The sequence below is a fragment of the Erigeron canadensis genome, chromosome 4, assembly GCF_010389155.1.
Source record: "Erigeron canadensis isolate Cc75 chromosome 4, C_canadensis_v1, whole genome shotgun sequence".
Lineage (NCBI taxonomy): Eukaryota > Viridiplantae > Streptophyta > Magnoliopsida > Asterales > Asteraceae > Erigeron > Erigeron canadensis.
The window spans coordinates 30,045,873-30,071,026 of NC_057764.1; the positions used below are offsets into that span (position 1 = coordinate 30,045,873).

The 25,154-nt window shown below is 35.1% G+C and overlaps 2 protein-coding genes across 2 annotated transcripts; both read right to left on the minus strand.

The window, feature by feature from the left end:
• Positions 1–4,015: 4,015 nt before the first annotated feature.
• On the minus strand, positions 4,016–4,681 carry LOC122597367 (F-box/kelch-repeat protein At3g23880-like). The gene has a single exon (XM_043769967.1). The coding sequence runs from the start codon at positions 4,679–4,681 to the stop codon at positions 4,016–4,018; it is 666 nt and encodes a 221-aa protein (XP_043625902.1).
• A 4,362-nt stretch (positions 4,682–9,043) lies between these two features.
• LOC122597368 (F-box protein CPR1-like) lies at positions 9,044–10,090 on the minus strand. The gene has a single exon (XM_043769968.1). The coding sequence runs from the start codon at positions 10,088–10,090 to the stop codon at positions 9,044–9,046; it is 1,047 nt and encodes a 348-aa protein (XP_043625903.1).
• Positions 10,091–25,154: the final 15,064 nt, after the last annotated feature.

The window sequence follows — 25,154 nt, forward strand, 5'->3', positions numbered from 1 at the left end:
GCTACAATATAGAAAGAACAAAAACAACCAACACAATATTTCAACATTTTTTTTACCAAAAATGTCCTAATATACTTTCTACTAGGATGCACATAGCTTGAATACATAGTGCCGAGACAAAACATTTTCTCTTGATATTCAAAATAAGTTGCTAACACGTTACTACTGATGTGTTATGCAATGAATGGGGCAAACATAAAAGGTTCAAACAACGCCATGGTCTTATTACAAGAGGGTCAGTTGAAATTCACAGGTTGAGCCACAGCAGCTGCTGTTGGAGCCACAGCAGCTCGCCTCACTTGGATTCTCGGTCCGGAACTCAAAATCTGCATTCTATAGAAACGTTTTGCTGTGAACTCCCTTTCTCTTTGAATAAGCGCATCCCTCATAGCCACATAGTCAGCTTCCTCTTTCTTTCGCCTTTCAGCCTCTGCTGCATCCGAGATCCAAACAAAGCACAAAAATACAGTCGATCGGCAAAATGGTTAACCCACATACCAATATGGCAACTTGGACAAATTTCCTAATGAGAGTAATTTACTATATAGAAACACAGCTCATTTTTTTTTAAAATAAAAAGATGACATGAGATGAAGAATTTGACCTTCTTTAGGCAACGTGTCGAGCTTTTCGTCCCTGTGGGCTTGGTCCTCTGCCTGACTAGGATCATCGATTTTCCCTTGGAACAACATCTGGAATCCAATGAACCATTTACATAGCAAGAATATACAACTATCAATTATGCAATCAAGCAATTACAGAACTGTTTGGCCCGTAAAGCCCCCCAAGGCTCACTCGAAACTTAAGTGGCGCCATGTGTCTAAATAGCGCCCTATTTCACCCGTAATGATGAAAATAAAACAATGTACTTACACAAAATTGGTTAAATATATAAACATAGACGTTAATATTGGGTAAAGAAATTCCATAATTTTATATATATGAAAAAATACAGATTATTAGTAGCATAATATATAGAGCACTATTTTTCTATAACACCGTCTAACCAAAATATATAAATATATAGATATAAAATATATCTAATGAATAATGAATGTTAAATTAAAGATGGAGATCGATTGACAAGTAGTAATAAGGAATCCATCTAGATAATAAATATATATATATATATATATAGGAAAGTTAATTTTAGTACAAGGGTTTAAAAAACTACAAAAGTACAATCTCCAGCCGTTGGATCAAAGTTTTGGACGACTCAGATCTACCTTCTTCCCCCTTCTTCCTTCTTCTCCATTTCCTTCTTCTCCTTTTTCGACCAACACTCTTCTTTTTCTCCAGCGAGACTGCCGCCACCAGCCACCACCTCCTTCTTCTCCAGCGAGACAACCACCACCAGCCACCATCATCTCCAACCACCTAGCGACGACGCCGACGCCGACATCAAGGGCGGAGCCCGTACCGTAGCAAAGCGCCACCATCTATTGGATCGTCGCCCATCAAATCCATACGATTTCCATATGCGTCCCTGACGGTTAAGTTTAGAACGGATAAGAGCCTCTGGCCCGTACCGTAAACACCCAAAAACGAACCTAATTGTCGCCAGAAAGTTAACTTACACATGTGTAAGTATCGCCGGAGGTGTCGCCGGAGGTGGTGGTGGCGGTGGTTGTTCGCCGGAGAAAGAAGGAAGAAGGAGGTTGTGTGGCGGTTGCCGGAGAAGAAAGTCGCTGGAGATGAAGAAAGAAGGTTATACTTTTTGTACTTTTTCAAACCCTTGTACTACAAATAACCCACCCCTATATATATATATATATAATGCTAACTCAAAGTGAAATTGATTGAGCGATTGATTAATTACCGTAAGAGTGGATGGAATGAAAATTAGCGGCCGATGTAACAGTTTTTGCACAAAATCGGATATAACAAGAAGGAGACGGTAAAAGCCAGAAGGTAGGGTTTTACCGAACCAGAAGGGTTTAACAACCTTGATTATTAGTAGAGTTAGACTATATAATTTGGGCTTGGGCTTGGGCTGTGGTAAGTTATATTTCTGAGTTTGTAATTAAGTTTGTAAAGGTTGTTGGAATCAAATTCTTAAACTCCCCTAATTAAGTACCAATCCATCTTGCATGAACATTAAACACTCCGACGATAAAGAATTTTGTATTTAACTAAGTAGATCGAAATAGTACTATTGTAGTACTGTATTAAATAACTTTGACTACTAATTGAATCTTTCTATTTGACTATTTCAAGTGCAATGCATGGTAGTTCCATTTGTAAGTTCAACATGATTTTGTCAAGGTTCATTCCCGTATTTTTCAGCCTATAAATAAGTCAATCAAACTTCAACACACAATCATCTCTAATTATCATTTATTTATTTTTTTCATGAGCATGAACATGACTATAGTAGTCATCAAATGGGAAGCAGCATGGCCACACACGATGCTGAAGATACCGCCTTTTACGCACAAATAACAAGGAAAATTTTGTGTCTTATGGATGAAGAGGACAATGGGAAGCAGCATGGCCACACACGATGCTGAAGATACCGCCTTTTACGCACAAATAACAAAGAAAATTTTGTGTCTTATGGATGAAGAGGACAATGAGACGTATGTAAGGAGATCAAGCACTTTAAGGAGGAGACCGGTTAGCGGTATTGGTTCATCAATATCTAGTAAGCAATTTGGGAATTGGTTGGAGGGTGGTGGACGAAGTTTGGAGGTACCTAGTTGGATGGAAAGCTTGTGGTCAAGTAATGGTGGGGGAACAGGCGTGTTCATACCTCGTGTGGTGGCTACTGCTAAGCCTATAGGTAGAAGAAGACATCGTTGGGCAAGAAAGAATAACGGAGGGAATAAGATGCATACATCAAATGGACAAATGATTCATGGTTAATTGATTACATACAAATAACTAGTACGCAGACCTTCCTAGCATTTTTTGTACAGAGTTCTCTTTTTCTCCTTTCCATTCCATCATACCAAACACCCCCTAGAGTATGAAATTATGAAATCGTAACAATATAAATGTATTCTAGACCCGATTTAATGATATAAGAGTATCATCATTTAAATTTTTATTAAAATTTAAGGTTACATCAAGTGGTTAACATCCTTGTATCTCCTAAAGGTCATTTTCTCTATATAATATTTTTTTGTATACTTTATACAGAGATTACTAGAGCACTAGAGTATGAAATCATAATAACACAAGTGTATCAAGACTCAGATTATCTATATTGTTTATGGACAACTTACTCCGTATATTTTTGTTACCTATAACATTAACCAATTGAAGTCAATTCAACTCCTACCTATGGTCTCTAGTTTTACAAGAAATTTAATTAAATAAAGGTTGCCAAGTGAACAAAAGAAACAAGTCCTTCAACTACCCAGCTTCTGCTTACCACATATTACATAAATCAAATAGGGACAAAATGGAAGTCTAGTTATAACACTAAATCCATAATAATATGCAGAAGAGCTACTACCCATTAAGTGGACTAAGCAAAAACTTGATTGTCACATGTTTTAACACAAATGATATTGAATCTCAAATTCACCTATTAAAAAATTAACAAATAGATTCATATTCAGTAGGATAGAAGGATGAGGAACCCCAGTACTATGTACAAGTATTTCTATGTCTGGTCATATAAAACAAAACTGATTAGCTATAAATAAAGCAGTCTCCCATTTAGTCGATCTTCGCAAAATATAGATGTATTTACAATTGGTAACACTAGTTAGCTAAACGTATCTTGAGTCGTAAAAGAACGAATCGACAAGGATTTAGGTTCCAAGTTACCGATGATGGGTGTGTAATGTATTGCTATTGATCAACAACAATCCCCAATCCTGTCAAGGGAGAGGTGAAATGTAGACTGTCACACCTTTACCCGAGGGTAGAGGGACTACTTCCATGAAGACCTCAGGCAAAAGATGCATGCAAGTAATCATGCGTTTGTGTATGTGTGCATATAAGTAAAATAATGTACATCAAAAGGAAGAGAAAACATACATGCATATGGACATATAAAAGCTATTTAAACCTTGGCCGCCGTATCATTGTTCTCAGCCGGCTCCCTCTTTCTCTTCAGACTACTCGTGTAAATTACACGGGGAGATACAAGGCTAGGAACAAATATAGGGTCAAGAAGAGCTTCCCATGTTGAGGACATGATGATGTGATCAGTGTGAAACACACCTTTATTTCGAGGGTACTTCTTGTCCAGATCGTAGAAGTGTATAGCCTCCTTTTCATCATCCCTCTCATCAGGAACAAAAGGCACAAGTGTCCACGACTGTTGTACATAGTATTCTTTCATTAACCATACGGTCTTAAAAGGAAATTCCCAAGAACTGAATAGGCATAGACATCCTTTGGCAACCCCCAATTTAGGATCAGGAACAACTCCACGAAGTCGGTATTCTTTGAATTCCTCACGAGATAAATCGAAAGTAAGGATACGTCTTTCACTATTTTGATTAACCATAAGCCAATGAAGCACACCGTTGAAAAAGGTAGCAGCTTTGGTGGTAAGCATACAAGGCTGTGATCCAAGAAATTTCCAAACTTTAGTTTTCAAGCTTAAAACATGAATATTAGTCACGGACTTTAAATATATCCCTAACACAATCTTGTAATCGTCAGTAGATGAATCATAACCAAAACCCCAAAATGATATAACGATAGCCAACGCGTCGGACATATGAGAAATAGGAGATGCTTCCTGTATCTTGATTACCTCCCTAGTGAACGGATTGGCTACTTAAAGATGACAAGGGGACGACGAGATGCATACAAGGCCATTACAAGAACCAACAAGAATAGTTCGATAGGGATGTTCGATGTTGTACGTTATTCTATGATCGTCCTGTTTGGGCTTGTTAGATATACGAACCCTTTTAGTAGTAGTGTTGTGATTATTATTATTAATATTATGGTTAAGATGAAGCCTAGTAAAATTATTAAGAGGGGAGATAATTAAAAATCGCCATAACTTACAAACACTTGTACAACGAAGAACGTCTTTCACATCTAATCTTACTAGTATCCCCTGCACCAAGATATCACGACCAAGCTTTGACATTGAAACCATGTTGGATTTAAAATGAAAGCTTCAGATCTGGTTCGGATAACAGCAATCGATGTATGAAAATAAATTACAATTAGTGAAAAAAGGGGAACCTTACAATCAGAAATGAGAAATGATTCAAATTGCCCGTTTCTGAGTTTTAGGGGTAAGTTTTTTAGGTCATTATCTTTGGGTTCATTGGTATTTGGTACGCTTGGTTCGTTGTTAGCTTTTATATGGATGAAAGGTAGAGGACGAAGCCCAGGTCCCCTAGCCCAGAAAAATCGTTGCTCGAAAACACTTGCCCACAGTTCGATATGGTAGCCTGGTAGGGTTGTAGAAAAGCTACATTATAAAATATTTAAAAAGAGTAAATTACATATTTGGTCCCTCAAATTGGCATAAGTTGTAGTTATCGCATGTAAGTGAAACAGTTATAGTTTTAACCCCAAAGTTGCTCAATTTTTTCAGTTTTACTTAACGACCACGTCTATTTGATTCTTTAAATGCCGAACAAATTCGTTCACCATGCCCCCTTCTTATTCTTCCAAACTCAAACCCAACGGCAACAGAAGCACTAACAGGATTTCTCACGGTAGAGGCTTCTGCGTAACAAATTCTAGTGGCGGCAGCAATAGATGATTTCGGTGGTGGATGCCCTTTGTTGCTTAGATAATGAAGAAGATGACTTTTGTTGCTTTTTAGGGTGTATCTAGTTTTCTAGCGAAGTCGTGGTGGCCGATAATTGAAATGGGTTTGAGTTTGGAAGAAGAAGATGAAGAAGAAAAATAAGAGGGCATGGTGAATGACGAATTTGCCCCTCACTTACCGGACCAAATAGACGGCGTCTGGTCGCGGAGTTAAAACTGAAAAAATTGACCCACTTCAAGATTAAAATTGCAATGTTTTCATTTAAAGAAAACTACTTCGAATTGTGACAACTTGAAGGACAAAAAGATATAATTTAATCTATTTAAAGTTAGAGATCATATTCTATGTTATAAATTATTTAAAATTGTATGAAAATCATCCTAACTAAATAACTTAAGAATTCTCTTAATTATAAGATGATGATTGATGACATGTGAAAAATTCATAGGACGGGGCTAGAAAGAGAATTAATGAATAACACATGTCATCTTTTTATAACTTTAAGATGATTTTTAGGCTAATCTTTAAAATATTTTATAATTTTTTATAAAAAAAATACAATCTCTAAAAGATATCTAACTATCTATACATATACATATACATATACAATAAAAAGATAAAATGAGAATTAAAAAAAGTTCAAGAACTATGAGAACCATTTATGTCCTTATGATTAACTAATTAGGGTTAAGATGATTTGATGGTCTCTAATTAAGGTATAAATGAATATAACTTTAAAAAAAAAAGGCATAAAAGGAATATACAGAAGACAAGATAAGTGACATTAGTGACTGAAAAAAAGTGTCACTAAATCTTTTGAAACAGTCACTACATCCATTTTGGTCTTCTCCCTCTGAAAAATAAACAGTCACTAAAAGAACGGTAGCTAAAAGTCTATTGTTACTCTAATTTTCAGTCACCAAAGGTCATATACTATAGTGTCTGCAACTTTCTGTCACTAAAAGTACTTAAAACACTTTTGATCAAAACCCATAGTGACAGAATGTACAGTCACTAAAAGTCTTATGTCTACACATTACAATTTCATGCTGAACCTCTATGGCCCTGTCAATGGCCCTGTCCAGAAATAATACACACAGCCCACAAAAGAAAAATGTATACTGCACCTAAAATTAACATCAAATCAAGCTATATTGAACCTCCAACAGAAAGTACAACGTTTTGTAAGACATGAATTCTGAAAACATAGAATGGCATTCCAAAATAATCAATCTATATAGAATATATGTATTTGGCATCAAGGAGCAGCCAGCAAGTGCAAAATCCTGCTCATGCTACATTAACTCAATTTGTCTCTCTATCGATCCTTGCAAAAATCTGCATAAACCAACATAAACACTTCCTATCAGCGGCTTAATTTGCTTTAAAACAAAACTTAATTCAGACATCCACAAGATCACATTGTAATGAATTAGACCAGCAGACTTATAAAGACTTAATCAACACATTCAAAAGTGATAAACACATAGTTCTATGTACTGCTACAGATCCTAACAAGAAACAACAAGTTACATAACTTACTTTATGTAATCAATATATACTAAAAAAATCGCAACAAGAGAAACCACAAGTTCAACAACCTATACTACTGCCTTTTAGATGTTATCAAATTACTAAAATTTACCAACGTGGGCAGAAAGGTGTATCCGTGTAGGATTGCACCAATCAAACTTAATGAAACACGGATAAGACCCTTCTGTCTAACCTCAATCATGCTTATGAGTTCTAGTTTTACATACTCTATATGAAACTACCTGGTACACTTTCAGTTGTAAGCTATAACATAGTCTCTATATAGGAAGGGCAATCATGGGCAACTTGTGACGATAAAAATCTTAACTACACACATATCGCAGAACTATGTGTTTAGAGCAAGACATGACGTACCTAATTAACATATAGGTGGAAATGAGGTCTTCATGAACTGTTGCATAAAAAAAACAAATCAGTTACCTAACTTGTAAAACGTAATGGAACTTTTACACTTTATAAATGAAGAACACAACATATATCAGAGCAAATTTAGCAACAATTTTCCATCAGTAAACAAATATGAGAAAACTTGTTATAAGTCATAAGCTTACGATTCTTGAGAGGCTCGGGGACATCTCCACGTACAATTCTTTGAGCTAATCTGCACGAAATAGGAAAATTCCCCACAGTTTAACGATATTAAAAAAGAACACAGCAGCTAACAAGATCATTTCATATAACCAAAGATAACATGCCCTTTAGCAATTGCAGTTTTCTCGACACCAGGCTCACCAATGATAACAGGGTTATTTTTTGTTCTTCTAGACGATATCTGAATGCACCACCTGAGTTCATCATCCCGCTTATCACCTTCAAGGTCTGTAAAAAAAGAAAAAGATTTTACTTTCATCAGTTACTTTCTGATTTCTACAAATAGCTTGAACAACTTCCTTAATGATTGCTCACTTAGTTGCAAGTTTGTGAACAATTGCTTTTATCCGAAAAGAAAGCAAACACAAGATGTTCCACAGAAACAAAGTCATCCCCCATTTCTTTCTTAAATTTTCTTGCATTTTCTAACAAAGTATACAAATGCGATCCTAGTCTAGGAGCACTTGCATCACTGACATGTAACATAATGTTTGCTAATTGCTATTACTTATAGACGTACAGTTGTCAAAAGATCAAATCAAGAGACACTTTACCGTTGGTTGTTGAGCTAATAGTTATCTGTAGCATGCACAACTGATGAGTTATCTAACCCGGCCTTTGTTAGTATTGGTCTTGTTAAGCCGTCTTTTTGCTCCAAAAGGGCTTTCATCAAATACTCAGACTCCACAACTTGTTGTTTGCTACCTCATGCCGCCTCTACGGCATCCTCCCATGCCATCTCAGTGTAATTTTAATCATTGAACTGAGTTTACAACAATAACAATAAACGTATAAGACTGTCTGCAAGCAATTTTATACTATATCAATGGTACACAATATAAATTACCATATTATCTGAGCCGATAAGCATCCATTTCATGTCGCACAAAATGAACCAGACTCTGAGTGCACTGATGAAACACATTATCTGAGTTAAAAAGAGTGACTCGATCAAGAGGAATGAATGTCGCAAAACCATCCACCTCAAGTCTTTTGTATTTTCGAAAGAAACAAACCATCCATGAGTCTGATATAACCCCTCAGCCACAAAATCAATAAACCAAACTTATACTAAAATCAAAACCTCAGGCAAAAGATGCATGCAAGTAATCATGTGTTTGTGTATGTGTGCATATAAGTAAAATAATGTACATCAAAAGGAAGAGAAAACATACATGCATATGGACATATAAAAGCTATTTAAACCTTGGCCGCCGTATCATTGTTCTCAGCCGGCTCCCTCTTTCTCTTCAGACTACTCGTGTAAATTACACGGGGAGATACAAGGCTAGGAACAAATATAGGGTCAAGAAGAGCTTCCCATGTTGAGGACATGATGATGTGATCAGTGTGAAACACACCTTTATTTCGAGGGTACTTCTTGTCCAGATCGTAGAAGTGTATAGCCTCCTTTTCATCATCCCTCTTATCAGGAACAAAAGGCACAAGTGTCCATGACTGTTGTACATAGTATTCTTTCATTAACCATACGATGTCGGAAGGAAGTTCTCCATAATCGAATAGGCATAGACATCCTTTGGCAACCCCCAATTTAGGATCAGGAACAATATCAGGAAGTCGGTATTCTTTGAATTCCTCACGAGATAAATCGAAAGTAAGGATACGTCTTTTATTATTTTGATTACCAATAAGCCAATGAAGCACACCGTTGAAAAAGGTAGCAGCTTTGGTGGTAAGCATACAAGGCTGTGATCCAAGAAATTTCCAAACTTTTGTTTTCAAGCTTAAAACATGAAAATTAGTCACGGACTTTAAATATATCCCTAACACAATCTTGTAATCGTCCGTAGATGAATCATAACCAAAACCCCAATATGATATAACGATAGCCAAAATGTCGGGCATATGAGAAATAGGAGATGATTCCTGTATCTTGATTACCTCCCTAGTGAACGGATTGGCTACATAAAGATGACAAGGGGACGACGAGATGCATACAAGGCCATTACAGGAACCAACAAGAATAGTTCGATAGGGATGTTCGATGTGGTACATTATTCTATGATCGTCCTGTTTGGGGTTGTTAGATATACGAACCCTTTTAGTAGTAGTGTTGTGATTATTATTATTAATATTATGGTTAAGATGAAGTTTAGTAAAAGTATTAAGAGGGGAGATAATTAAAAATCGCCATAACTTACAAACACTTGTACAACGAAGAACGTCTTTCACATCTAATCTTACTAGTATCCCCTGCACCAAGATATCACGACCAAGCTTTGACATTATTATTGAAACCATCATGTTAACGTTGCAATCGATGTATGTATATATATGAAAATAAATTACAATGAAGAAAGGGGAACCTTATAACATCGTGACATCGTCTGCGATATCAATGGGGGGAAACCTTAATCAGAAATGAGAATGACTTTTTAATTACCCTTTTTGAACCGGAAGTCCAAAACCAATCGGCCCACCATTTCTTGGACAGGTTCGGCCCACTAAAAGTCCAGTTCTCAGCCATGTAAATTTTCAATGAGCCCAACCTAAAATTATAACCCATGTTGTTTATTTATTTCCCCCTAACTTTTAGTGGGTTGAGTTAGGGTCGAAGTTTTTCAACCCACCAACCTGCCAACCCGAGCCCGCCAACTCGAACCCGAACCCATTGATAGCCCTAGATAAAGGTATTCAAATGGTTGGGTATCGGTTTATTCAGTGTGGTAATATTTACCCGAAATTAGTAAAGTAAAAAGTACAACTATTATGAAAACTTAATGTTATGTTATTAGGTCGTGAGATAACATAAGTAACATAGTCCATTTATAAAGATGAAAGACCCTGACGAAATGGAAAGGCATGTGGTTTTAGAGTAAATATCAATAAGTTTAAAATTTGGATTTGGAAAGACAAAAGATCCGATGAATTTTGAGATGGTCTCCAAGCATTTTTTGTGAGGTGTAAGGACTACCTCAACTCTGAAGGTAAATGTCCTTGCCCGTGCATGAACTGCAATAACATCGAATGGGGTACCCTTAACGAACTTGAATGTCACATACATTCAAAGGGTTTTTCTCGAGCCTACCAGACATGGATTTACCATGGTGAAAGTTTTGAAATGCCGAGAGCAGTACAACACATACCTCAAACGTCATGTGAGATGCGCGATGCCTTCAACGATGTTGCTCGGGAGAATACCGGCAATGAATACCATGCGAATAATGACGCCAATAACGAGCAGAACAGTAATGAGCCAACTAATCAAGGTGGGAGTTCAATAAACGCCGATCTTAATGAGTTGTTTACCCTTGCGATTGGCTCATGACGTTAGACTTTGTGGCCAAGATGTCGCACCTGAAAGCCACCTATCATTGGACTGATGCTTCTTTTGACAAACTTTTAGAATATCTTAGATTTGCATTTCCCAAAAAAACAAAATCCCTAAGTCACAATATGATGCTAAAAAGTTAATGAAAAAGGTTGGATTAGGATACGAGTCGATCCATGCTTGTAAGTATGATTGCTGTTTGTTTTATAAAGAACACGAAAAAAAGGAAAAATGTCCAAAATGCAAGGAGAGTAGATGGAAAGACAATACGACTGATGGGAAAAAAGTTCCCAACAAAGTATTGCGTTACTTTCCTTTGACTCCTAGATTAAAGCGCATGTATAGCTTTGAAGACGATGCGAAGTCTATGATTTGGCATGCCACTGGAAAGTGTACGGAGGAGGGTAAAATGCGTCACCTTGTTGATGGTAAAGCATGGAAAGATTTCGATGAACGGTATCCAGATTTTGCAAGAGAACCTCGAAACGTCAGATTAGGATTGTCTGCTGATGGTTTCATTCCATTTGCCAACACGAGTATCCCTTACAGCATGTGGCCGGTAATATTAACAACATACAATACAACCCTGTGGTTGTGTATGAAAGAGACTTCACTGATGTTTACGTTGTTAATTCCTGGGTCCAAATCACCCGGGAGGGACATTGATATTTATTTCCAGCCATTGGTTGATGAATTGAAAAGTTTGTGGTCCGTAGGAGTCTATACAAGAGATGCTGCTACGAACGAGGTCTTCAAAATGCATGCAATGCTTTTATGGACCATTAGTGATTTTCCCGCTCGAAGTTATCTGTCTGGTTGGTCTGGTCAAGGCTACTTGGCATGCCCTACGTGTAATGAAGACACTCCATCGACTCGTGTGACCGAAAAAACTGTTTATGTTGGTCACGGAATATTCTTACCCTCGGATCATAAGTGGAGGATGGACTTGAACTTTAATGGTGAAGTGGAAACTAGGAATCGTCCTAGAGATTTCAACGAAACGGATATTTTACGGAAACTAAACAAGGTGCCAAAACTTATGCCAGGGAAACATCCTAGTCACGGGGGTAAGAATTTAAAGAGAAAACGTGAACCAGATGAGTTGAATTGGAGTAAACGTTCTATCTTTTTTGAGCTCGAGTATTGGTCTTCTCTTTGACTGAAACATAACTTGGATGTCATGCACATTGAGAAAAATGTGTGCGAGAGTTTGCTGGGGACCTTGTTAATGAATGAAAAATCCAAAGACACTACCAATGCAAGAAGTGACTTGGAAAAGTTGAATATTCGAAAAGACTTGTGGCTGACTAAAAATGCACGGGGTAAGCTTTCAAAACCTCAACCTAAATTCTCTTTCACACCCGAACAAAGAACTTCTTTTTGTAAATTCATTAAGGGAGTAAAACTGCCTGATGGATTTGGATCCAATTTCAAAAAGAAAGTCATCAATAATGATAGCAACATATCGGGCATGAAGTCTCATGACCATCATATCATGATGCAACGGTTGATGCCAATTGGAGTTCAAGGGTTCTTAGACCCAAGTATTTCAACACCAATAATTGAGCTTTGTGCATTATTTAAACAACTTTGTGCTCGAAACTTGATGGAGAAGGACATGAGTGATGCTAAAGACAAGTTGATTATGATTTTGTGCCACTTTGAGAAAATATACCCGCCTGCATTTTTTGACATAATGATTCATTTGGTTATGCATCTACCCGATGAGGCTATTGAAGGTGGTCCTGTTTTCATGAGATGGATGTACCCATTTGAAAGATACATGAAGAAACTGAAAAATTATGTCAGAAACAAAGCTAGGCCAGAAGGTTCTATAGCGGAGGGTTATGTTGCTGAAGAAGCACTAACTTTTTGTTCAAAGTATCTTCGTGGTGTACCGACTAAGTTTAATCGACCAGATCGAAATGAGGACGCTCCATCTCTGACACGTGAGTTGCATGTGTTCCGATCAGTGTGTATGCCAATTAGCAAAAGCACAACTATAGAATTGGATCGCGTACTTAAGACGAAAGTCGAATGGTTTGTACTTAATAACAACCCTGAGGTTGCTGAATACATCACGTGAGTATTCTTTCTTCCACAAGTCATTTCATTAACCGTCTTTAAAATCCACTAATATCTATTAAATTTACAGTGAGTTCACTACTACCATTCCTGAGAATGATGCACAAACAACATTTCCTGACTAGTTTAGGGAGAAGGTAAACTCATTGTATACATTTCCTAACTTATTTGCAAACACTTATACCATGAATGTTCATCAGATTTCTATGTCTTTATCATAGATCAATCAAATGAAAGTTGGTATCGATGCATCACGTTGTGGCGCTGAGTTACATTCTCTCGCAAATGGACCAATGTTTTCAAACACTTACACTGCTTGCATAGTTAATGGTGTGCGTTTTGTGGTTAATAGCCGTGATACAAGGCGTACAACTCAAAAGAGTGGGATTTCAACTCCTGGTAGTGAACAAGGAGAGACTTTTTATGGTGTCTTAGAAGAAATTCTGGAGCTAATTTATATGCGTGATATGAAGGTTGTGTTGTTCGATGTAAATGGTACAAAACTAATAAAAAACATTGTGTTACCAAAAATAACATAACTAGTATTTCTACTCAATATGAGTGGTTTAAAGAAGACCAATACATTTTAGCAACATAAGCAAATCAAGTCTTTTACCTTCAAGACCCATCTAAAAAAGGCCATTTTTGGAAAGTCGTCCAAGAGGTGAACCATCGAAAGATATGGGACCGAGATATCATCACTGAAGTTGTTGAAGATGTTATTCATGACACCAATTCGAATGATCTTGCATTGTCTGCCAACTTGGATGATTTTATTTGTACTCGTTTGAGTATAGGTCGTCCCACTAAAGTTGCAGTTATTCCTACTACTTCTTCCTGCCACAATGATAATGATTTTATTGATGATAAGGACAATGATGATTATTTTAGTGATACATCCGATGATGAAATCGATAATGAAAATGTTGCACGTGTTTATTCTAGTGATGAATCTGATTAAATTCAGTTGTAATTTGTACCAAAAGGTTAAGTCAAATCAATATATATGTCGAAGTTCTTTTTACTTTTATGTTGGTAATGTGTTTTTTGGGTTGAATTTACATTAATCTTATAAAACTTATATGTAAAATATTAGATGTATCTTTATTGGGTTATACTTGTTGATCTTATGAACAAACACTAGTTGGTATTGTTGTATTTAAATATTCAGATGGCGGATGTGGATGCATTGGGTCACGGTGGAAATGAGCATGGTGATCCTCCACCGGAAGGAACGAACGTGGTGGGGGGTGTGCCGAGAATGGTAAGAAATCCTAGAATAATTTGTTTACTTGATTTTTCTTTCTTATTCTGAATTTGTTTTACTTTATACTTTTTTGTTTACTAATTTGCTTACATATTCTTATAATGTATTCACTTAAATGTGTAGTCCCATCTAAAACACGTGGCAAAACAAAAAATAAGAAGCTTCTAGCCATGTAGCCTGAGAGGGGCTCGCCATTACCCATCGACTTTGATTTTGATGATCAGCAGACACTAAGGCCAATTGGGAAGTATGCTCCTGACTTCAAGGCCCTTTTAGTTGTTACTTTGAGACAAACTGTCCCTTTCACTTTCAATTCATGGGCCAGTGTCCCGAAGAATTTGAGGACCGCTATATATCCACAACTTCAGGTTGAAATTGTTTAACAATATGAAACCTCCAAATATAACTTATTGCTTATTAATTTTTTTAAAATGCAGACCTACTTTGACATTGGGCGATACATTACTTCTACAGGCGTATGTGACATATTAGATAGTGGCATTAATAAGTTGTGTTCCACCCTCTACTCGAATGCTAAGAACCATTTCAAAACTACTCATTTCACTAAACTCGAGGGGTATGATAATGTCGAGAACATTCGTTGGACTGTCCCCCAGAACATGGGTGAACAAGCATGGAAGGACTTGGTTGACTTCTACCTTCGGGAAGACAATATGCATAGGTCAAAGGTGAACTCTGATAATAAAGCATGTCATCGATACCCGACTACTCAGGGCTCCAAGTCGATAGCTGAAATCCGTGCAAAAAGAGTTAGTCATCTTTTGTGTTATTGTTATTAAGTTTACATATTCATTTCAGTAGTTCTTTTTTGTTTTACTCTTATCAAATACATGTATTGAGTTCATTTCATGTATATACAGCGTAAGCCAGATGGCACGTATCCTAGTCTGATAGAGTTGTTCAAGGAGAAACATTCGAAGAAAAGGAAGAAAGCCCAAATGATTGATGCGTCTGGTGCTGCATTGCCGGAATATGATGTGCCTGATGCTACACTTGAGGACTATGTAAGTAACCAGTTTAAGTTAAAGCACAAAATATTGAAATATTTCAGATTTATGTAAGTAACCCATTTAAGTTATAAGCATAAAATATTGAAAAGTTTCTGTATGTAAGTAACCCGTTTAAGTTAAAAGCACAAAATATTGAGAAGTTTCTGATTTATGTAAGTAACCCGTTTTAGTTAAAAGCATAAAATATTGAAAAGTTTATGTATGTAAGTAACCCATTTAAGTTAAAAACACAAAATATTGAGAAGTTTCTGATTTATGTGAGTAACCCGTTTTAGTTAAAAGCATAATATATTGAAAAGTTTCTGAGTTATTAATGGTTTTATAACTATATAGGAAAGCATGAAAAAGTTGATGAAGGACCAAGCAGGTGTCGAGAACCCACTGACCGAGGATGAAGTCATGGATGCGGTATTGCATACACGTCGGGGATTCAAACGGGGACGTGGTCTCATTGTACCTGGATACACTTGTTCACCCTCAAGTCAAAGTCAAACCCCTGAATCATCTACTCAACCTGGACGGATTTACACACAAGCTGAGGTTGATGCGTTGGTGAAAGCAGCCTTGAAAGAATCAAAGAAAACCACCACCTACCTAGGGAAAAAGTTGGACATAATGGCAAAGGCTATGGCGGACCAAGGATATGATATTGAGTGGCAGGATGCAGAGGAAGAAGAAGAGCAAGGGGAAGAGGGAGAGCACGACTTGAACTCCGACTAAGTTTGTGCTTGAAACATTCTGTTATTGGTTTTATATACATTCTACTATTGCACTTAATACTATGAATAAAGATTTCATCAGAATGCACTTAATATTGCACTTACTAAAATCCGTTTGTAATGTTCTCAGGTTTTAAATGGGTTAAGGGGAAAATGAAGTACTCGCCACATAAGTTTTTAACTTCATTTTCTTGACTTTAGCTAGAGTTGGTAAATTGGGCGGGTAAGAACAGAACTGGTCCTGGACTATTGGAAGCCTGATTTGTTACATCCTTTAAAGTATTGTAGCATGTTTGTGAGATCAGTAGCATACTAGTTCATTCGTATATTGACTTTAGTTAGAGTTGGTAAATTGGACGGGTAAGGACAGAAGTGGTCCTGGACTTGATTTGTTATATCCTAGAAAGTATAGTAGCGTGTTTGTGAGATCAGTAGCAGAGACGGAGGGACTAGGGGGGTTGGAGGGTGTCTAGTCCTTGCCAACTAGCCCAATAAGTTTGATTTTTTAGTAGTCCAAAATCTTACTTCCAGTTAATGATATATATGGGCCCATGTTAACCGTTCATTACTTGTACATAAACCATTTTAATCACTTAGTATCAATCTTAATTACAAGAGTAAAATAGAAGAAATGAGAAACTATGCATTAAATCCTATTACTGATTTTATATAAAGCTTAGTGAGTAAATTCATTTATTCTATAATTTTTATTATTTTTTTTATTGATAATGGTACAGTTTATTATGTTTAGATTAAAGTTGAAGAATAATGCAAAAGTGTAACTTCAGTTCATCAACATCATTTTTGGTTATAATTAAAATTCTTATTTTTTAGTTATTTTAGTTTAAGTTATTGATCAGTACTCTATTATAATATGATGATTTTAGGTTGTGAGAAAATGAGTTAATTAAAATTAAAATATACTACGAGTAGTAATGATATAACTTAACTATATAATACAAAAGAAAGTCCATGATTCATAATGAAATGGTCTAAATATAAACCAAATTTGTTTTCATACTTAATTTTTTTTTTTGTTTTGGCATTAATATTGGTATTATATTATGACATTATCTGGTTCGATCTAATTGACCCGACTCGTTTGACCAGTGGACCCATAAAGAGAATGGTTGAATTTTATTTATCGTTGTCGGCCCCGGCGAATTGAAAATCCTAGAAAGTATATCCTAGACTATTGGAAGCCTAATTTGTTATATCCTAGAAAGTATAGTAGCGTGTTTGTGAGATGAGTAGGTTAATAGTTCATTCGTATACATATGAATCTATGCTGATGGTTTTCTAAATGGTTACTCGATGATATATATAGATATTAGATACACTAGAACATAAAGAAACAGAAGCATCAATTATGTGACGGTAAACAAAACATATTAGAAACATAGATACAAAATCAGAAATTATAGATTGTAAGCGGCAACAGGTTGTAATATACATGATGTTAATGTAAACGGATTTTTGATCGCTTGAATATACATGATTCTAATTTATGTCATCATTTTCTTTTAGATGGGAACGAATTCGGAAGGCATGAGCTATGGTGAATTATCAGGAGTGAAATCATCAAAACTTTTGAGAAGTCTTTTGGGAAGTCTTTTGGGATGTGATTAACTTTGGTATACTCCTGATATGTGTATCATGCATATTTGAAACCTTTTGTAATCGAATATGCACTTTGAATTCGTGGCTAAAACCTTTTGTTAATTGTGCGAGTATTTTGTTTAGTTGATAATTGTAATGGTAATTGTAGTTGTATCATGTTTTTGTCGTTCATTTTTTGTTTGATAAAGAGTGAGTACAATTCTGGACAGTGAGGACAAATTACCTAGAAACAGGTTATCAACCCGGAAAAATTCTGGGCGGGAAGCTACATTTACAGCAGGTTCATGTCGAAATTGACAAAAAAAATGGGGAGGACTGTCCTCCCAGAAACATATTGCGAGGACAAATTAAAATAATGGAAAAATACATGTTGCAAGGACAGTCCTTGCAAATGCTAAATACGGTTATCGTAGCTTAATACCAAGTATTATTATTTATACCGTATAATATAACATAACAAATACATATATTTATATATTTAAATAATTTTTTACATAAAAATTTGTTTTTCTTATTGCGAGGACAGTCCTCCCAATAAGTAATTTACATTTCTTTTTCCTTTATTCTTTTACCAACTATATCTCCTCGCTATATGTCATATTTGTCGTCGCCGGATACTTCTTGCGAGAAGGCTTCTGCAACAAAGATATTGCAAGGACATGTCCTCGCTAAATGCTTTTGCGAGGAGAAATCAGGCCTTCTGCGAAGACTTTCGTCCTCCCTAAAAGTGATTTTTGTTGTAGTGCCTTATGATGCTCCAATAATACGGGCATTTGTCTATTCGACCGCATAGAAGTTGATCGTGGAGAAATTCTACTCTCGACTAAGTACTCATTTTGGTCGTCATGCTATCAATGACAATATTTCCCGTTTAAGTTCAAGATAAAAAGAATTGAAATCGTTGTTTGTGTCGGTTTCTTGGGTATATATAGATAGTTGTTGAGTCTGTCTCCATTTTTAAATTAAGTACGATCGAGGTATATTTGAAGATTTCAGTTGAGGTTTATATAGTTGAGTTGATGATAATTTATATATAAAGGTTCAGTGTCCGTGTAAAATTAATTACAAATCTTTGAAATAAATTTCAAGTAGTAGGTTGACCTTCAATTCCCTTGGCAGGATTTGGTAAATTAGCTTTAAGTGTTTAATCGTGTCCATTAAATTTACATACTTACGCAGTTAATGTGTATGTAGTATGGATACTATGTATAAACATTAATTTCTACTATCATTCACACTTGAAAACTAGATCTTGTGTTCGAATTATTGGTATAAGTACTATAAGGAGAGAATTCATATTATTTTCTAGTTGGAAGACAAATTATTGTGGTTTTACTTGCAGATGTATTATTTTTGGTTTCAAATTTTATTATATATAACACGTTTGTATCGTTAAGTATATGTTGTTACATTGTAGTATTTTGCTGAGTACAATACTACCCTTCATTCACTATTATAAAGTGTTTATAAAATCTTGGTATAATAAATAAAACAATTGCTCTAGTTATATATGTACATGATGTTCGGTTATTATAATGCCTCAAAGAATAAATACAATGATGTAAAGTTGAACATATGACATGCATTTGCCTTCAACTTTCAACCGTCTTGTAGACTGACGCCTTACTATTATTTTTCCTTCCTGCTTAATTACCACCAAAACAACAATTAATTAAGAAAAAAATGTAACATTAAACCATAGACTAACTAAAAATTAAAATTGAATTGAAGTAACTTACTTGGCTTATTTTTACTTCTGGATCCGACAATACGAGGAATAAAAACACCAGTGCCTTTGTTGTTGTTGTTGTTGTTTCTCCACAAATTTGAAATCCAAGCAGGTACCGAATGATCATCACTAGTGTCATTCCAATAAAAATAGTTACTAGTTTGTTCAACAATGTTCAATCTTCGTTTTGTGGTCAATGAAGAGCTTGAATATTTGTGGGTATGGCTAAAAAATAGTATTTGGTCATGATCGTCAATCAATGTCAGCACTTGCCTCTCGAGTTCAGCGTAAAAGGCATCATTGTCGTTGTTATCGAGTTCTTGGGCATCCTTGACAAGGGACATGTTAACTATGTCCATGCTAGCTTAATTGATGATGAAGATTTTTGTTAATTTAAAAATTAAGATTGGGATTTAAATAGGAATGAAATGGAAGATTGATAATTTGTAGAGTTCAATTGCAGCAAGAATCAGTGAATGGTCTTTAAGATTTTCTTCAAATTCTTGAATTCTTGCATCAACTATATGACTTGTTTTTTTGGCAATATATAAAACACGCTACTTTTGTCATATTTCACTTTGGATAGTAAATATAATTAAGTTATTAACTTATACGAGTATTAGCAATAGCTTAATAGAATGATACTGTACATAATTAAGTACAATGGATATTGACAAATACATATATAATTAATACATCAAGTTTTTCAAAAAAAAAAAAAAAAAGCTTCAAAACGAGAATACAAAAAATTAAGAGGGAGAATAGAATTGATAAAATTAAAGCTTGAAATTTTGCTTGTTCGATTTGACTTGTTTATTGACTTCATTTTCTTCCACCCACGTTGGAAGCGTAAAGAGGCATATATTCATATTCTGGTCCAACTTAATTTGGTGTTGATTTCCGCTGTAGAAGGAAAGAATGTTCTTATTTTTGTCCTTTACTTTTTTTTTCTTGATATCATCGGATTTAGACTTCAAGTTGAATATCTTCTCAGCCATTGTATTTTTGAAATGTGAGACACTTTCTACACAAAATAAGAGGTTTTGGGACTCTCTAAAAACTATTGGTTCTAACTTCTAAGATAGTGTTTTCCCTGCGAGTTCGACTCTTTCTTGAGACCAGTGATGGATTTAGAAAGGAAGTGACATATGTATCACAAGCTTTGATATATCTATCATTACTATGCATTATTGACTTATACAGTCAGTTATAAAACTTGTACATTGTGATAGATGAATCAAAATTTGTAGTACGTTTATCATTTCCTAGAAAATCATAATAAAGTATGCAATATCTTTTTAATATATTCGGTATGCACTCTTTATGCTATTTAAATAAATAAATAAATAACACATGTATTTTTTTTTGAGAGTGTGAAAGTGCATATTTGTTAAGTGATTTCAGGTTATAGGCGATGATTTGGAGTTAAATGGATCAAAAATGAACCAAGGAAGCAAAAATTGAAAAACTGAAGTTACAAACTAGCGTGGCTTACGCTGAAGCTCGGCGTAACGGTAGGCTAAATCTGGGGTAAATGATTGCACAGTGGCGTAATAAAAATCGGAGTTTTTTGGCAGGCGTACCTTACGTTGGGTTGCATCATACCTTACGGTGGCCCAGAAAGGTTGATTTCAGCATTTGGTCTTCAGCAACATAGCAAATATAGGGCGGCGTAGCTTACGCCAGTTTGACCGTAGGTTATGCTAGCAGAACAAAAATCCGAATTTTATGGTTTTGTTTAATTTTCAGTTTATATCTTTTTAAAAACACAACTTGGGAAGTTACCACTTGATAACTTCACACACCTGGAGCAGTTCTTAACCGTCTCAACACCCCAATTTCATCATCAAATCAAAATTCCATGAAGATTAAAGCCTTTATTGAAGAATCAATGATAAAGATACTAGGCTAATTTCCTTTTGATTATTCTCATGTGATCAATTATGTAAGACAATCACTGTTGTAAAACTCACCGAGTAGAGCCAAGTACTCTTCGAGTACTCACTACAAGGTAGGGTGTCGAGTCGACCCGAGTCGGCCGATTACTCCGAGTACTCCCCGATTTGGTCACTTTGAACCCCGAGTACTTACCGCATACACCCGAGTATTCCCAACTCGCTTGTCGACCGACCTGGGAACGATTAGCGACTTTCGTAACCTTGAAGACAATTATATTTAATCTTTCTTATATTCAAGTTGGATTAGATGTTTAATTCTTAATTAGTGTTTTACATCTAATGTTGTTTGGTTTGAATGAATAATTACTTGTTTATGACTTTGAATGAATTGCATCTATCTTTTGATTTTAAATTCTTGTTAATTGTGGATTATTGAAAAAATCTCTTATGAACTTGTAATCTAGTTAATGAATGGATAATTTGGTTATGTCAATTCCCCGGTTTTCATTATTGTGAATCGTCACAACCTAATTGATTAATTCTTAACATTCATTCAATCTAAGTTTATAACAAATCATGTCGATGTGATTTCCATCGAATATAAGTTAGGCTATACTTTTGAAAACAAATTTGAAGCATGAAAATGGTCCCCTTTATTATTATTGTTTAAGTTTGTTAATTCAATCATCAATTGTAATTTTAACTCAATTAATCAAACAATCGGTTTTAACTTTATGTCTAGTTTAATTAATTTTTCAAATAGTTTAACACTTATCCATGATTTTCTGATGATACAATACTCGACTTACCCCTATTAATCAGTGGTATTTAGTTTATATTTTTGATCAGTCCAACGACATTGATCACTAATATACTAACTTGAACACTAAAAAAGACATTGATTAGCCTATAAAAGACTTTTTTACCCCATCATTGTTTAAATTAATTGTTATGTAATGAAAGGTGACAATCATAATGAAAAATGAAAATATAATAAGGTGAATATCTATTGTGATGTGGCAGTGAAAATTTGAGGAGGATGGTGGCATGGTTGGAACCACCCTAAAGCTCGAGAATATGTTGATTTCAAGTTGTGCAAATTTGTTTTATCTATAATCCCTCATATATTCTCTCTATACTTTCTTTTCTCGGAAAATATTTACCACTTGGGCTAAAAAGAGGATGGAATATCTGAATTAATGAATAATTTTTTTTATATACGAGGGATAGTACCCGCGCGTTACAATGGTAAGATGGTGGGGTGGTAGGTAATAGGAGGTGAGAAAACATAGAGTGTGATAGCCAAATGTCTTAGCCGTACGCCCTCAAATTTGAAAATTCGTCGAAAGTATATCGAATGACATCTCTAATGAAAGAGTATGAAATTTTAAGAACACCTATACAATTTTTATAATTTATCGATATACGGTTTTTGAGATAAAAGATCATGTATAAATTAGAGGAATAAAATGATTTATGGAGGAGAGAGAAAAAATGAGTGGTTGAGATTTGAGAAGAGAGAGAAGAATGAGTAGTTGATATTTAAGGGTATTATAGGTATATTAAGTAGAGATGTTTAAATTAATGAATAAAAAAAAGGGACAATTTAGATACTTCAATTTATTTTTTAAAAATTTCAAAAAAAAGGTTCTCTTTTATAATATAGTATTAGAAGTATTAGATAGATAGGGTCATTTACCCACGCCAACCTTGTTGGAGAACTTGAATATCGAAATAGAATATTTGTACTTAAACCCGAACATTTAACCAGAATACGCACGACCTGAGATGCACAAAGGGAATATGGAAATGAAGACCAAATTTTCTTATCAATTTGGCTTCTTGGTTGGAATGTGATCAAATGGAGAATATGTTTAAATATTCCAAAAGAGAGCATTTTACATGGATGTCCTAAAACCAAGGAATTAAGATATAGTCAACATAAATCCACATCCACATCGATCACATGGTAAAAGCAAAATTTCAATCGGTGAATAGAGTCTATATATTCCAATAAATGGACATTCTTTTTAAGATTGGAGGAGTATTATTTTAACAAGATAAATATGTAAATGTGCAAAAAGTTTATTTCTAAAAACCTTGACTGACCCATACCAGACCGTCTCGGGTCTAAGCTGTAAGTGGCAAGGAAATGGAGTAATATCGACCACAATGATCAAACATCTTATCCGTTTATATTTATCTATAATCTATAATCTATCTATATTTCATATTAAAGCAAACTATTTATTTTTTTTCAACTATTCTATCTTTGAAATACCTATTATACCCTCCTACAAACAAATATCTCTTCCAGTCTTTTAAGTGATTTTCTCATACTATCTTTCCATCTATTTCTCAATGTCTATCTCTATTCCTCTTCTCTCTTGCTATCGCATGAACCCTAATATAAAAATTAGTTTCATCTCGACGGCAATCAACATCAACCTTCAAAAAGATTGGTTTCACGTGTCCCTCGATCTCTCGTTTAACTGCAAGAAGGTACCGGCATATTTAACCATCACCTTTTCAAAGGTACCGCCGCATCGCGTGGGTACTCATCTAGTCCTTTATAAAGCATATTAATCTCTCATATTTTAAGAAATTTAGCACTTTGTTATACCTAAAATAATCTTATTTCTTAATCCTAATTCTTCTATACACCTAATCTATACTTTTATGTTATTTAATAAATAAAGCAACCCTCTCTTTAAAAGTTATGGAGAATTATCTAAAATACCATTAATGATTAATTTACAATATCAGTCAGTTATTCAAAATATCTACATTAACTTTTTATATCAATTATCTACACCACTCGTTGCCGCCTCCACCCCCAACAGTCGCCCCCACCAGCACACTATTACCGCCACAACTACCACCGCATTGCGCGGGTACCATGCTAGTTTTATAGAAAGGGAAAGAACCAACTTAGTTATGCGCCCATAAATAGTTTAACTAGACAAATATAATGTTAAGGAAGAAAGGATGATATATTATATAAGAGGCCAAAGGAATTGAATCCTATCTGGTACTCGCGCGTAAAAGTTTGTCAAGATTTAGAAAGGCGGAAACTTCGAACGCATACTGCATTCCAAAAGATGTTTATCTCAATGTTCATCACATGAAGATCTTAATGGATTAATTACCTAGAGCTACATATAATAAAGAGTTATAATTATTATTGAATGAGCAAACTTTTTATTCATTTTCAATTTGATAGATTGTGTAGAGTTATTAGATAATATACATACATTATAAATCTTTTTCACAAAACCAACAAGCAAAGATGAATTAAGAGGCTATGGTGAGTTGTGACTTGTTACCACATAGTCCACACATAATGGGAATGAATCTAGAAGACAAAAGAAAGAGAGTTCCATTAATTCATAGAGTTGTAATTAAAAGTTGATAGAAAAGATGTTATTGGGGAACAACCTGAAGTTAGGCGCCTCTTTCCTCTTTGGTTTTTGACACTTTGCCAAATTATATTGATTTCAATAATGTCAGCTCAATGCTCATTCTTTTTTGTTTTCTTGTCTTTTTTGGTATTCTTATTATATCTCAACAATACATACCCCACTTGTTTTCGCAATTACAAACACCTGGACAATATTATCTTTTGTGTGTTTACACTTAAAACACACAAGGATACTTTGTTACTTTATAT